Here is a 14,881-nt window from a genome sequence, read left to right on the forward strand (position 1 = left end):
CGATATATCTTAAGGTGGATTAATCAATGATGCTTCTGGGCAGGATACGACGCCGGGGTGCAAACCTTGCCACTGACGGTGATAGGGCTTAAAGATAGCCGCAAGCCCGCAACTTGGTGATTCAGTACATGCTAATTACAGCCAGATGCAAAAGTAACATCCAACGGTTGTTATAATTTAGGTCTCATCGGGTACTCATATTATCTGATAAGTCAAAACGGTTTATTACGAATAAACATTAATTTATAGGTAAAACTTATATATATATATATGTTTTTAATGACTTAAAGATCAATGTAAAAAAGAAACCACATTAAAAATATCTTAAAATTAACTTCAAATTAAATTTGAAAAGTTAAATTTTAACTTTAGCTTTGATTTATTAGGGCAATTAATGGGACTGTTAATATGACATGGCTGCATGAAAGAAAAATCGGTATTAACTGTAGCTATGATCAACTTTTTGTAAGTATACATGATACCGGCCTCCTAAGTATCAGTACAAGATACATAAAAAAAACATGCATTAACTTTTTTTACAAGGTGCATCCATACTAGTAAATGGGGAAGATTAATTAGCTGAGAATTGGGACCAAGGCCATCTTCAGTTCATTCCTGGACAGCGAAATAGGGAAGCCGGCAAGGTCGCCCATCTAGAAGGCCTGCCTTCTCAAAGAACTCGATGCTGTCCGCAAGTGTCTCCTCCCGTTTCCTTGGGTTCCAGCCCAGATTCTTCAGTTTCTCTGATGTCACTTCGACCTTGTAATCCACATCAACCATCCTGTCAAACAACAAAGCTGCTGCTCAAACTAATCTTGTTCATGTCGTGAGCACAATTGCACAAAACACCCTTGAGAGTTGAGACTAACTCTGGTATTATATATAGGATGATGCTGATCACAATGATAAGGAGATTTCACTTACTTGTCTGCATAATTGTAGTTAGGGTACATGTTCTTCATCAGATCCAATAAATGTTTCAGGTCCATCTGTTCTAGAGTGCATAAGTACCGCTCAGATGGCCCTGCCTTGTGGTATGCTAGAAGTAAAGCATCAGCAACATCACGGACATCTACCATGGGCCAGAATTTGTTGTTCATAACGTGAGGGCCGTCTCCTCCTGCATTCCAATCAAACTAATTAATCTTAAAACCAAAGTCCAAGATTTAAAATCAACTTGGAAGGTTGAAGTATTTATACTTGCTCTTAGATCCTTGGTGCTTCCCCGTTTAAATTATTTGTCGTTTTAGCTATGTCCAAAGTCAAATATTTTTAACTTTGACGATTATTTTCTTTAGAAGTTTATATAGTTTTCAGCATATAAAATTATGTATTATGAAAGTATTTCTTATGGTGAATCTAAATACATAAATATTATGATATTTTTAAACTATATAAATTTCTAAAAAATTATGATTAAAGTTAAAAATGTTTGACTCATGATAAAGATAAAACGATAAATAATTTAAAACGGATGAAATAGTTAGCAGCGGGGAGGGAATGCTATAGAAACTATCATGTATAAGAATCTGTCCCATGGAGATTATGGAGTTATGGATTTTGCGTTCCATGAATTTTCAAACTACAATTTCTCTAAAAATTTCTGTATCTGCTATTTTTTAGTTTGCAACATATAAAAGTTTAATTCGCCCCTTTTTACATATTTGACCATAATATGTCCAATCATCTGTAAAGAACAAAGAATTAAAATGGTGAACCCTTAATCATATAGAGGAGCACTTTGCTGCTTGTGTTGATTTCCACTGTCTGCAACATTGGGCCAAAAACAATTCCAGGACAAATCGTAAGTACATGAAGCCCATTTTTCTTTCCGTATTCCAGGGCCATCTCTTCAGCTTCGATTTTGGCAACAGAGTACCAATCCTGCCAAGTGCCAACACACCAAGTGAAGAGTAGTATATTAGTCCAAAGAAGCAAGAAGTACTTCCTCCGTTTCACAATATAAGTCATTCTAGCATTCCCCACATTCATATTGATGTATGCCTAGAATATCAATATGAATGTGGGGAATGCTAGAATAACTTACATTGTGAAACGGATGGAGTACTTAATTATTTAATGCTTCTCACAAAATAAAAAGAGCTGAAGAACTAATTAGTACTACATGGATAAAAGGATTAGATACATCTAAACAATTTCAGGTGCACATTCACGTGTTAACCAGGGTTTACACTTTCGATTTGGGTGATTTCGGTAGCACTGAAAAAAAATTTCGGTTCATACATAGATTTGCTGGTGGGGTCCAAAATTACAAAAATTTCGAACCGAAGTTGCAATCACTGGTGTTAACATGTGTTCTGGGATGGATCATGGATGCCTGGTGCTTAATTTGGCGATTTCTAACCTCATTTTCAATGCAGAGCTTCTTGTCTGACCAGGAAGTCTCATCTTTCGGCATATCTTGAGGCCAGCTCGGGTTAAGGCAAACAGTAGCAATGGAGGAGGCCACGACGAGTTTCTGAACGCTCGCAGCTGAGCAAGCCTCGAGTACATTTCTGGTGCCTTCCACGGTAGGAGCCATCATCTCCTTCTGAATATATACTCGTGTTTAGCACACAAGATAAGCAGAGATGCAGATTGCAGAGGGACAAAAACACGAGAGGATTTTGGGTTGTTGAGATAGATTACTTGCCTGTGGATCAACGATCTTTTCTTCCGGCACCGGAGTGGCCAGATGGAAGACACCCTCGCAGCCGGCGAACGCCGCCGTCAGTGAGCCGCAGTCGAGCACGTCGGCCTCGAACAGTTGCAGATTCTCCGGAGCATTCTCCAGTTGCTTCAGAAACGCGTTCTTGGGATCGTCTGAAACAAGAAAAAGAGAAACACAATCCAAAAGGGGAACAAGAAAAATGAGCACCTAAAGATGAGTTCTGTTTTCTGAGGGAACGGGCAGCTCTGCCATTTTAATTATAGAGTTAATTTTATTTGGACCATCTTTTATTACCGATGTTTCGCTTTGGACCACCTTAGGACCAATGTTTTCACTTTGGTCCGTGTATTTTTACCTTTATTTCACATTGGACCACCTTCACTCTTTTATCCATCTACATCCAACTTGTAATATGTCGAAGAAATAGTCTTACATATAGCTGTGGCAGTTCATTGACGAGTAGGAGACGGCGTAATCGAGATCGTTCATATGCTTGAGAAGAGAGTTGGGTGGTCCAAAGTGAAACAAAGGCAATTTTACCCAGTTCAAAATGAAAATATTGCTTAAAGGGTGGTCCAAAGTGAAACATCGGTAACAAAAGGTGGCCTGAAGTGAAATTTAATCTTAATTATACAAGAGAAAACAAAATTTCAACATACATGGTTCCAACAAACCAACAGGGTGACACAAAGAGATGCCACTAAAAGAGGTGAGGGGCATAAGTAATTTGAGAAAATGCAAAGTAACTAACAGTATCAGACAGTTGTAAAGACATCTAACCAAACTTTGCTTCCTGGTAGGCTTTGCACATGGCGATGATGGAATTTACTACTTGTTGCACTGAACCATATGCACCATTGAAAACTCGATATCTTTGAAGCCAAATTCCACCCATATTGTGCAGATGATTAAGCCGTCAAAAAACACCTCCTTTGCTCTTTGATCTTTTGCAATAGATGATGAGTTTTCTTACCGTCGGTTACCCACGGTAATTGGGTTTACTGTTTGTGTACAGTAATGGTAACCACCAGAGGGTCTGTTTGGTGGGTTCGCATCAGGGGGTAAATGGCAGAGGGGAACAGTGAATTGTGAGTAGTGCTACAGTGTTTTGCCATTGCTACACTAGCAAACAGCGAAAAATCACCGAGTTACTTTATTGGAATTACTGTAGCGATTGATCTCGGCATCAAACTTGATTTGACGGCTGTAAGTAGCCAACGTGACTGCAATAGAGTCAGCAGCTGCAGCAGTATAGCAGCAGAACAGGGGCAGACATATCAACTAATTTTTCTTAAAAAATTATAACTTGATAAAATTTGTCCATTTTTTCTCCATTTTGCACCGTTACCGCTCTAGGAAACCCCGAAACCGACGAGAAAGATGCAGTACAAAGATTGGGAAAAGAGAAAAAAAAATGAGCAAGAGATGAACAGCTTATACATATACCTGGGTCACGGACCGTGGCATGGACGGCGTAGCCGCGGGAGAGGAGGAGCTCGACGAGCCACGAGCCGACGAACCCGCCGGCGCCGGTGACGCACACGACGCGCCGCCGCGGCGGAGGCGGCGCCATCTCCGGTTGCTCCTGCTGCCCCGCCATGTCAAAATCTAGGTCGCTTCGTACGCAGGCACGTACTGAGTTTGGTTGCAACATGTCCATTGCCACAAGGTGGTTAATTTGACGAAGATATCATCGGCAAAGGATGACTCATTTGGCAGCCACTCAATTTTTCCACAATAAAGGGGTGTTTACATGTAGGGATGTGTAAAATTTTAAAGTGTCACATCAGATATTATATAAGATGTCGTATGAGGTGTTTGGATACTAATAAAAAACTAATTATATAATCCATAATCCGTCAGTAAACCGCGAGACAAATTTATTAAGCTTAATAAATCTGTCATTAATAAATATTTACTGTAGCACCACATTGTCAAATCATGGAGCAATTAGGCTCAAAAGATTCGTCTCGTAAATTAGTCGCAATCTGTGCAATTAGTTACTCTCTCTATCCCAAAACACAAGGGATTTTAAAGGGATATGACACTTCCTAGTACTAGGAATATGGATAAAAAGCCTGTCCAGATCCGTAGTACTATAAGGTGTCACATCCCTCTAAAATCTCTTATATTTTGGGACAGAGGGAGTATTTTTTTAGACTATATTTAATATACTTTATATAGGTGTTCAAATATTTGATGTGACAGTGTGTAAAATTTTCTAGTGGTATCTAAACAGGGCCAAAGTCCAAAGCCAAAGGCCAAAACGATGTAAAACACTGCATCATCGACAGGGACGTCCGGTTTGCAGGGAAATTGAAAGCTAACATTCTCAAGCCGGCGCCTTGCCCTCAAAATGATTGGACCACGTGGCATGCTTACCTTGGAGATAAATCTTGGATTCTACTAAGGTAAAAAAAAAAGGTCATATGAAAAAAAAAAACTTTTGAGAGCACAGACTTCTGTAGTCTTCTAGGCTACAAGTCCCAAATACTCTTCTCTTGCATTGTTTCCTTTGCGCTTCAACAACAACAATATATCTCCATCAACTTCTACTAAAAGTTCCCAATTGAAGTCGACAAAATAATATCAAAAGAAAAGAAATATAGTGCTTGTATTTCGTTTTGAATTGCTTGAAAATTACTAATATCACATCTAATAAATCACATACATATAGCAAGTATTTTTATCTACGTCTCTATGTTTGAGATGATGAAAAAAAACAAAATGAGTCCAACACTGAGGGCCCCTTTGAATCACAGAAATGAAAAAACGGAGGAATAGGAAAAACATAGGATTTTGACAGGAATGTAAGTGTAAAACAGAGGATTGCAAAACACAGGAAAAACGTAGGAATGACCGTTTGATTGGACCACAGGAAAAACACAGGAATTTAAGGAGAGATAAAGACTCAAAGGATTTTTTCTATGAGGTTCTACCTCTTGATAAAATTCCTTCAAAACTTGTATGGGAAGAGGCATTCCATAGGAATTTCATAGGATTCCATAGGGTCCATTTCTTTGATTCAAAGGGCTTTGTAGTAAAAATTCCTATAGAAATGAAATCCTCTAAAATTCCTATGAAATTCCTTTGAATAAAAGGGGGCCTGAGTATGTTTGAAGAGAAATTAAACTCTCTATCTTCCATACATCACTAAAAAATCTATTGAAAATTATACTGTATCTTTCATGCGAAAAAATAGAATATATTGAATAGGGGAAATGTCAAGATTTCTGGTTCCAAGAATAATAAGAAAACCTCGATATATCATATAGGTTAAAGTTGGAAGCTAAATTCCCTTCACTAATTATTTTACTGCTTAGTGTTCCGTTATTGTATTCTGAAGGAGATTTACATAAATAGAATGGGAACAAATGCGATGTGGAAGAATGTCACTAGCTCCAATAAGAATATGGAAGGTGCCCCAATCGATCCAACCCCAATATTTAGATTCACGAGAGCTAGTGAAGGGAATTTTGAGGTTTTTCAATTAAAGAAATCTACTATTACGTGTTAAGTTACAAATTAATAACCCATCAAGTGTTCCTTCCAAGTCTTAGAAGAAATTTAATGGGAGTTGAACTAATTCCATAAAAAGCACAGTGAAAGTACAATGGGAGTTATAATCACAAAGTAGAATTACAAACACAGTGGAAGGTATGGTATTTATAGTTTGAAAGAAAAACAAATATATTTTTAACAACAAAAAATGGCACACAAATATAAGATATTTTCTGAAATTAATTACAAAACGGGCTAAATTGGCTAAGTAATACAAAGGATAAGTGTGGTATTTATATGATAATTCTAAGTAATACAAAACGGGCTAAATTTGACAGGCTCACCAACAGGTGCGCCAAATTTCTACTCCTAGTTAACATAAAGTTTCTATTTTCTGGTTAATTAATTGTGAGTTAGTTAATGACTTGTCTCATTTTACGTGCCATTAGCTTAATCCCTGATTCGAACGGAACGATATGGCCAATTTGAGGTTTTTCAATGAAACTGTTTTTTTTAGAAACTTCATTGAGCCACCGTCGGTGATCAAAACAGTACAATGAAGGTCTAAAAAACCCTTAGTACAATGAAGTTTCTAAAAAAACAGTTTCTTAGAAAAAAAAACAGTACAATGAAATGTTTCTCTGGCTCTCTGCTACTTAAAAAATGAAATGTTTTTGGCGCCCAGAATCGTCTGATGAGATCCTAGCCCTTGGGCCTCACCGGCCATAAAAAGCACATGGCCTCACGTGAAACTGTAACGGGCCAACACATTCGTAATGTGGATTGCATTTGCATGTCATATAGCCCAAATGCTCATACTATCGCATGGCACAGATTAGACGGTTCAACACTTCTATCTACGGAATAATTAATTATTTACCACTCTTACGAGTGGTTCTAGAAGATTTTGCCACTGAACACATATCATAAACATATAAAGGCCCATATGTCATAGACATCGAGTGACAAATCATTAACTCGCATGTCTTAAGAGTGGTAAATAATTAAATGTCCCTCTCTCTACATCACTTGTAGAATTCCGGGATCACAATTCCGAAATGGTCTCCCATGCCGGGCGCGGGTAGTATATCGGTTTTCGTGAAATATAGTTGAAAATCATCAGATTTCAAACAAATTTCACGAACCAAGAATTGAATTCAAATTCCCTAGTTCAACCGATCTTTTGTCAAAAACTGAACTAGTTGTTCCAAGAGAAATTTGTATCTATGGCACAAACATTTTGTCAATACCAATAAATATAACAAAATTCTTTCACTTTCTAGAAATACCACAACGAAACCCTATTCTTTCCAAAATAATACCACAAATCTCAACGAAATTAATGGGAGGGATACGACGCTACTTTCCAAAGACTGAGTTGTCTTTTCGCCCTTTTCTTTAATCTGTCGTATCTTCTCCCTTTTTCCTCGTTGTTCACCAGTTTTCTGTTCGAGCCTTGAGTCCACATCTATGGCAATGGCGCAAGGTGATGCTTGGGGATGGGTTTCGGGCTTGGGGATGGATTTATGGTGTCGCTGTGGATACTTGAATCGATTTTAGGGTAAGGGACAACTGGTGAGAGAGAAGATGCATAACAAGAGGAAGGAGGCGCAGGAAACTTTGTCTCGGAAAGTCACGGAGTCTATTTCGGTCAATGGTACCTGACGTTTGTGGTAATTTTGGAAGTTAGGAGAATCTTGGGGTATTTATTGGTATTAGCAAAATGTTTGTACTATAGATGAAATTTTCCCTTGTTCGAAATTTTTATTTGAAAATTATTTTTGTATATTTTGATTTTATTTTTAAAAAAACAATTTTAAGTACTTTTAAATTTGAGTAAGATAATATTTTATAGACTTTTCAACTGAAATTTTATTTCAAAATTGTAAATTTAGAATAAACTTTGTACCTAAAAAAATTGTAATTTCAACTCAAATCTTAATATTTCCGTTCCACTTTTAAAACTGTCAACTCTAAATTTACAATATTAAACTTAATAATTTGTTTATTATTTCATTATAAAACGTTATGCTACTTGCGTCCTCGGCGAAGCTGCACGCGTTAGGAGCCCCTGGTATTGGATGCCTGTAACAGGAATCATATATAAGCCCATCACGAAGAACCCATACTGAAATAGATAAGAATGTAAATAAACCATTTCTCTCCTCCAATATTAATGAAAAAGAGGCAGTCCTCCTGCCCCCTTATTCGAAAAATAATAATGAAATAGAAAAGGGGGCCAGAAGAGAAGGAAAAGACAAGCGCAGCCGTCATGGCATCTACAAGGACACAACAAGAGGTCGTGATTATCATTAACATATGCACACAGAATCAAAGGTTCCATACTAAAAGACATATAAATGGAACAGCTGGGAGTTGGAACCATGAAAATCATCACTACATGATGATCCTTCATTAATTATATTGCCGGACTTTGAGGCTCTGCGAGGACGAGACCATAACGATATGAAGCACTGCATATGCCACTGCAGCTGGTTCAATTGTCAGCAGACAACCTGAAGAGATGGGGAAGTCGGCAAGGATGCCCATCCAAAATCTTCAGAATGCCTGCATTTTCGTAGCAATCGACGCTGTCCGAGAGCGTCTCCTCCAGCCTCCTTGGCGCCCAGCCCAGGCTCATCAGCTTCTGCGATGTCAATGACGCTTTATGCTCCACATCAGGGATGCTGTAGAAGCAAATTAAAGATTTGTTCAAGCCATGCAAATACTGAAGACACAATGAGGATTATTCCATGTTGTTCTAAGTCTTGAGTCTTGACAGAAACTGGTATGAGGGAAATTTAACCTACTTATTTAGGGTGTGTTTAGTTCACGCTAAAATTAAAACTTTGGTTGAAATTGGAATGATGTGACGGAAAAGTTGAAAGTTTGTGTGTAGAAAAATTTTGATGTGATGAAAAAGTTAAAAGTTTGAAGAAATAGTTTGGAACTAAACTCGGCCTCGGGATAGTTGTACTTTGGGTACATCTTCAGCAAGTTCACCAAATCCCTTGTGCAGATGTGATCTGATGAGCAAATGTATCTCCCAGATGATTCTGGTTTTTCGTACAGCAAAAGTAAGGCATCGGCCACATCACGGACATCGACTATGTGCCACAGTTTGTTGTTCATCACATCAGGGCCTCCTGGAATCTAATTAACAGGGTCAAAACTACAGTGAAACAAAATAATTTTGCCAAGTATTAGTAACTAGCAATATTCGTGGTTGCAACAGTAACAAGACAACTGTAAGGTTTCTTTCAGTACTGCGTACTCATTTTCCTAAAGATTTAGTGGCACATTGAATGTTGGTTGTAATCTGACAGTGCCACCACAATCACATTCAGGCGTGAAATATCTACAATAAATGAGCCAAGTGTAGGAATCACATGCAATAGATTGCATAGAATCTATGCATCGGGATGAGTCAAGTGTAGCACCATGAATGAAGTAAACAAATTGTCAGAACTAGTAGGCTAATAGCAATGTAGCATGATGGCTTGCACAATGGCAAGAACATGACAAGACAATTATCACTTCTTACATTTACAGCACTACACAAAACATTTTTAAAAACTTTCAGTGACACGTAAGAGTGCTTTTCTTTCACGATTCATCAGTTTTAGCACAGAATTCGCTGTACACTGCTTCTTGTTGTTGTTGTTGTTGGTTTTTTTTTTAAAAAAAAAAACCGAGCCAGCAAACGCTGGTGCTATATTAAGTAGAGCTGTACACTGCTTTGTCCATTGCCATTCAATATTAAGCGTGTAATATCAAGTTATGAACATTAATGAGCTAAGTGGGGAATCACATGCAATAGATGAATAAGTAGATTGTAGAGAATCTGCCTCAGGATGATTATTCCCATCTTGCAACTATACACTGTAGAGCATCTGAAAAAGGTCAAGCAGCTATATCTGAAGAATACAAGGATAAACATGGGGCAGGCAAAGAAATAAGTGATCACTCACAAGACAGATTCTAGATAATGGCCATACCACATTATTTGGATTTTTTTTCTTGATTGAGTTGTAATAAAGTGCATCTAAGTATCTAACCACAGGAAATAACTAAGCAATCACATCTAAAGCATTGGGCTGGACCAAATAAATGCATTTCAACACTAGTAACAGGGTTTGCATTAACACAAGTTGACTAATTGTTAGGGAGCATAACTAACTTGCATTGTCAGGGTATTCATCAGAAAAGCAACAATTCAGGCAATAAACGAGAAGAAATAAATGGAGGAGTCACCAACAAGGGACCTTTCATCACATAGATGAGGAATTTGCTGCTGATATTCACCGTAGGCTGCAACATCGGACCAAAAACCAACGGAGGGCAGAGTGTTACAACATTCAGTCCATTGTTCTTCGCATATTCGAAAGCCGCTTATTCAGCAATAGGGCCTATTCACTTTGACGTCATTTTCAACCTTACCAAACTTTAGTAAAGTTATCAAAAAAAAAGTGGCTACATTTAATTTACTGCCAAATTTTGATAACTATATAAGAAATCCTGCCAAAATTTTTGTAAGTTGCCAAAATTTTGGCAATGCTAAATTTTGGTAAGTTTTTTTTTATCAAAGTGAACAGGCCCATAATCTTCGCAACAGGGATACCAATCCTGCAAACAGGAAGCAGTAAATATCACAGTTTAGTCATCGTGTAAATTCTCTATGAAAAGGGCAGGCTGAAGTTGCAAAACCAACGAGGAATCAGACATCTGTATGGACAGAACCTAGTCATTTACAATCGGCTGCTTGAAAGTGATTTATATTTATTGTTCTGGCAAAGTGGCAATCAGTTGCAGTAAGAAAGTATTACTTCCTCTGTTTTTAAAGATATGGCACAATTGACTTTTTAATATAAGAGTAAAATACACGGCCGGTCCTTAAAGTTGAGCGCGGGTGTTACTTAGGTCCATAATCTTGTAAATTGCACATCTAGTTCCACCATCTTGTTTAAGTGACTCATTGAGGTCTAAAGGACCTCCGACCGGGTTGTTTGGCTTACATGGCTTACGCGGAGCGCTACCTCCTCCTCCGCTCCGTCGACGGCCGCCCGAGCAACCTCCGCCGCCGCCAGCGCCCGAGCGTCGTCCTCGTCGTCGTCCTCCACTCCTCTGTCGCCATTTCTCAATGCCGCCATGGTGGTGAGCTGGTGAGGGGCAGCGCGGCAGCAGGATCCCAACGCCGCCGCGATGTTATGGATCCCGGCGTCGCCGTGACACTGCTGTCCACCGCCCGCCCCCGTGTGCTCGCCCACCGCTGCTCTACCCTCCGCCGCGCTTGCTCACCGCCGCCCGTAGCCGTGGTGCGCGATGAGGGGGGTGTCCGGTGGCGAGCGCACATGGAGAAGGAGGAGGGGGGTGGCTAATGGCGAACGCGCGAGGAGAAGGAGGAGACGGAGAGGCATTTTGCTCGGCCTCGGCCTCGTCGTCTCTCGTGCGCCACCGCTGTCTCCACTCGAGCGTGTGTGTCGTGTTAATGTGCTGCTTGCTACTGGCGCTTGCGGCGCCGTCGGTAGCGGCGGCGGCGTGGCATGACTACGACGAAGGATTTGGGGTTTTTTGTGTTGTCCTTGGCGCTACTGTTGCGGAGGGGTTTGTTTGCAAAATTGGTGCTTGCGTGGTGTGCCACGTCGGTGGTCAGGGCTGGTCATGTGGGGTTTGGATCTCAATGAGTCACTTAAACAAGATGGTGGACCTAGATGTGCAATTTACAAGATTATGGACCTAAGTGACACCCGCGCTCAACTTTAAGGACCGGCCATACATTTTACTCTTAATATAATATTGGACTATTCGTCTTATTAAAAGATCTAGTGTAAATATGCTAAAAATATAAGTCATGTTTAAAGAACATTTAATGATAAAAAAGCACAATAAAATAAATAATTCTTACATAGATTTTTTTTAATAAGATGAAAGGTATATATATATATATATATATATATATATATATATATATATATATATATATATATATATATATATATATATATATATATATATATATATATATATATATATATATATATATATATATATATATATATATATATATATATATATAAGTCAACAACATCATATATTTAAACCGAGGTAGTATAAGTTATTTGTAAGAAAAGTACTAACAAAATATATAACCTCATTCTTTTCGCAGAGCGCTAGGTCTGACCAGCAACTCTCATATTTGAGTCTATTTGGCGGCCAGTCCGGGTTAACATCAACAGCAGCATTGGAGGACATCACAACAACTTTCTGAACCTTAGCAACCGAGCAAGCCTTCAGCACATTCAAGGTTCCCTTCACAGCAGGATCAATCACTTCTGACTGCAACGGATGCATTCAAAACATTGTTTTTTTTAAAGCACATTCAAAACATTGTGAGTTCAGAGTTTCAGCAACTTAGTTGAGCAATCAGGACAAGCTTCAGTTGAGCTATCAGAACAATATTCCGTACTGTAACACATGCTGGTGGAGAAATGCTCTGTAGTTCCGGTTGGTAGCCCATCACTATCTTTAGTCCCGGTAAATAACCGGAGTAAAGATCGATCTTTAGTTACCAACCGGGATTGTTACCAACTGGGACTAAAGATCTTTTTCCTTTTATTTTTCTCTTTTTCATTGTTTTTAACATTAAATATTGATTTCACCCCATCCTTAAATTATACCAAAAAATCCCAAATCCAAATCATCACGTATCACATAACATCTCCAAATCCTCAAATAGATCATCTCCAAATACATCACAAACTCTTAAAAACATTACATCACAATTTCTAAAAAATACATCACAAATTCTCATCACACACAAATTAAATTCATTGCAGGATAAATCATAAATTGTAAAAAAAAAAAGAAGTCGGCCAGCCACTGCCGCCTCCCCTCCTCCCCTCCGCGCTGGCTGGCCGCCGCCGCACAGGCCGTCTCCGTGCGGCCCCCACGCCGCCGCGTAGGCCGCCGCCCGGCCGGCCCGCCCTCTTCCTCATGCCGCTCCACCTTCTCCACTGTTACAAAAAGGAAAGAGAAGGCTTGGAGTTAGAGATAAGGAAAAAGATAAGAAGTTAGAGAGGAAAATAGAGATAGAGGGAGGAGTTTGTTGTGTGGACGGGAAAATAGGATAAGTACTAGGGATTAGGGATTATATAGAGCGTTTTGATTTTTATTCCCGGTTAGTAACATCAACCGAGACTTAAAAATAGGTTTTTAGTCCCGGTTGATGTTACTAACTGGGACTAAAGATTTTAGGGCCCTGACACGGTCTGTCATGGAATCAACAGGGACTAAAGATCAACTAGTCATATTCCTCTTATAAACCGGGATTAAAAAATTATTTTTAGTCCTGGTTTTTAATGAAACCGGGACTATTGTGGATTTGGATCGACCGATCAATGATAGTTTTCTAATATTGAGTTAAGAGTACACTGAAGATGCATTAGCAGTAGCAGATTGATTAGCATCAAACTTGCCTCCGGATCGACAATCTTATCCTCGGGCACCGGAGTCGCGAGGTGGAAGACGCCGTCGCAGCCCTGAACCGCGTGCGTTAGCGCGTCGAGGTCGAGCACGTCGGCGGTGAACAGCCGCAGATTCGCCGGGGCCGCCTGGGACGCGTCCTGAAGCCGCTCCAGATTGGCGTTCTTGGGATCACCTGACGGGAAATCAGAGAGCATTACGCCATTAATTAATCAAGGACACTATGCAAATGCGTCACTCTCCTGTTTGGCCATGAATGAATCACTCCAATTTTCTTGGCTGAACTGTTCAATCTTCAGGTTGGAAATGGATGTAGCAAGAGGCCAAGAGAGCGGTAATGGTGCCAATATATTGGTGAATAATTTGGTGATGAACAGTTACTATACATGGGTCGCGGAGGGTGGCGTGGACGGCGTAGCCACGGGAGAGGAGCAGCTTGACGAGCCAGGAGGCGATGAACCCGCCGCCTCCGGTGACGCACACGCGCGGCGGCGCCGGCGACGCCATCTCCGGTCGATCTCCCGGTTAAAAATTTCCTGAGATATGTGCAGTGCACTTGTACAGTGCGTCCAAGTCTTCAATGAAATTAATTAATCAAATCGAGCGAAGACAAGAACAAGATTAGCATCCAATGCCGCGATCCATTTTATTTTAAAAAAAGAAAATCGGCCATAAAACAAACGAATTTGTTTTTTTTTCGCCGGACTAAACTACACGAATTTGGAGAGACTGGCGCAGGAAGGAACAAAAACACGTGGAACGCACGTAGCCGAGCAGGGAGACGACGCGCGAGATCGATCAGCCAGCCACCGTGTGCTGCCATCGCCCAGCGCGCGCTGCTTCGCCGGCGGCTGCACGCGCGTCTCGTGGATCAAGTACGCGACCTCCGTCGGTAAAAAAAAAAAAAAAAAAAAAAATCTGCAGCGCCGACGCCGCTGATTGGCAGCTCGATCACCCCAGCGACGCCGCTTTTACTTCGGTTCCAGGAAGTCAAAACCAATACACATTAGGATAGTTACCGTCGGCCCACTTTAACTAAGAGCCTGTTCACTTTGATACCAGTTTCAACCATACTATTTCTTTTTTAGTAAAATTGTAAATTTTGGATACGTTTAGTTTGTTGCCAAATTTGATAAATACAAAAAAAATCCTGTCAAAATTTTAGTAATATTGTCATCTTGCCAAAATTTTGTAAGGTTTATTTTGGCTACAATCTGAACATGTCCT

General features: G+C 39.8%; 1 protein-coding gene and 1 pseudogene across 1 annotated transcript; both read right to left on the reverse strand.

The window, feature by feature from the left end:
* Nucleotides 1-422: 422 nt before the first annotated feature.
* On the reverse strand, nt 423-4,391 carry LOC9266201 (cinnamoyl-CoA reductase 1). Its single transcript, XM_015795702.3, has 6 exons — nt 4,118-4,391; nt 2,654-2,823; nt 2,366-2,551; nt 1,719-1,884; nt 925-1,120; nt 423-781 (listed from the first exon to the last, which is right to left on the reverse strand). Exons 1-6 carry the CDS (start codon nt 4,329-4,331, stop codon nt 610-612), a joined length of 1,104 nt encoding a protein of 367 aa, XP_015651188.1. The 5' UTR covers nt 4,332-4,391; the 3' UTR covers nt 423-609.
* A 4,256-nt stretch (nt 4,392-8,647) lies between these two features.
* On the reverse strand, nt 8,648-14,500 carry LOC9267816 (cinnamoyl-CoA reductase 1-like; annotated as a pseudogene).
* Between the last annotated feature and the right edge of the window lie 381 nt (nt 14,501-14,881).

Source organism: Oryza sativa, chromosome 9, assembly GCF_034140825.1.
Source record: "Oryza sativa Japonica Group chromosome 9, ASM3414082v1".
NCBI lineage: Eukaryota > Viridiplantae > Streptophyta > Magnoliopsida > Poales > Poaceae > Oryza > Oryza sativa.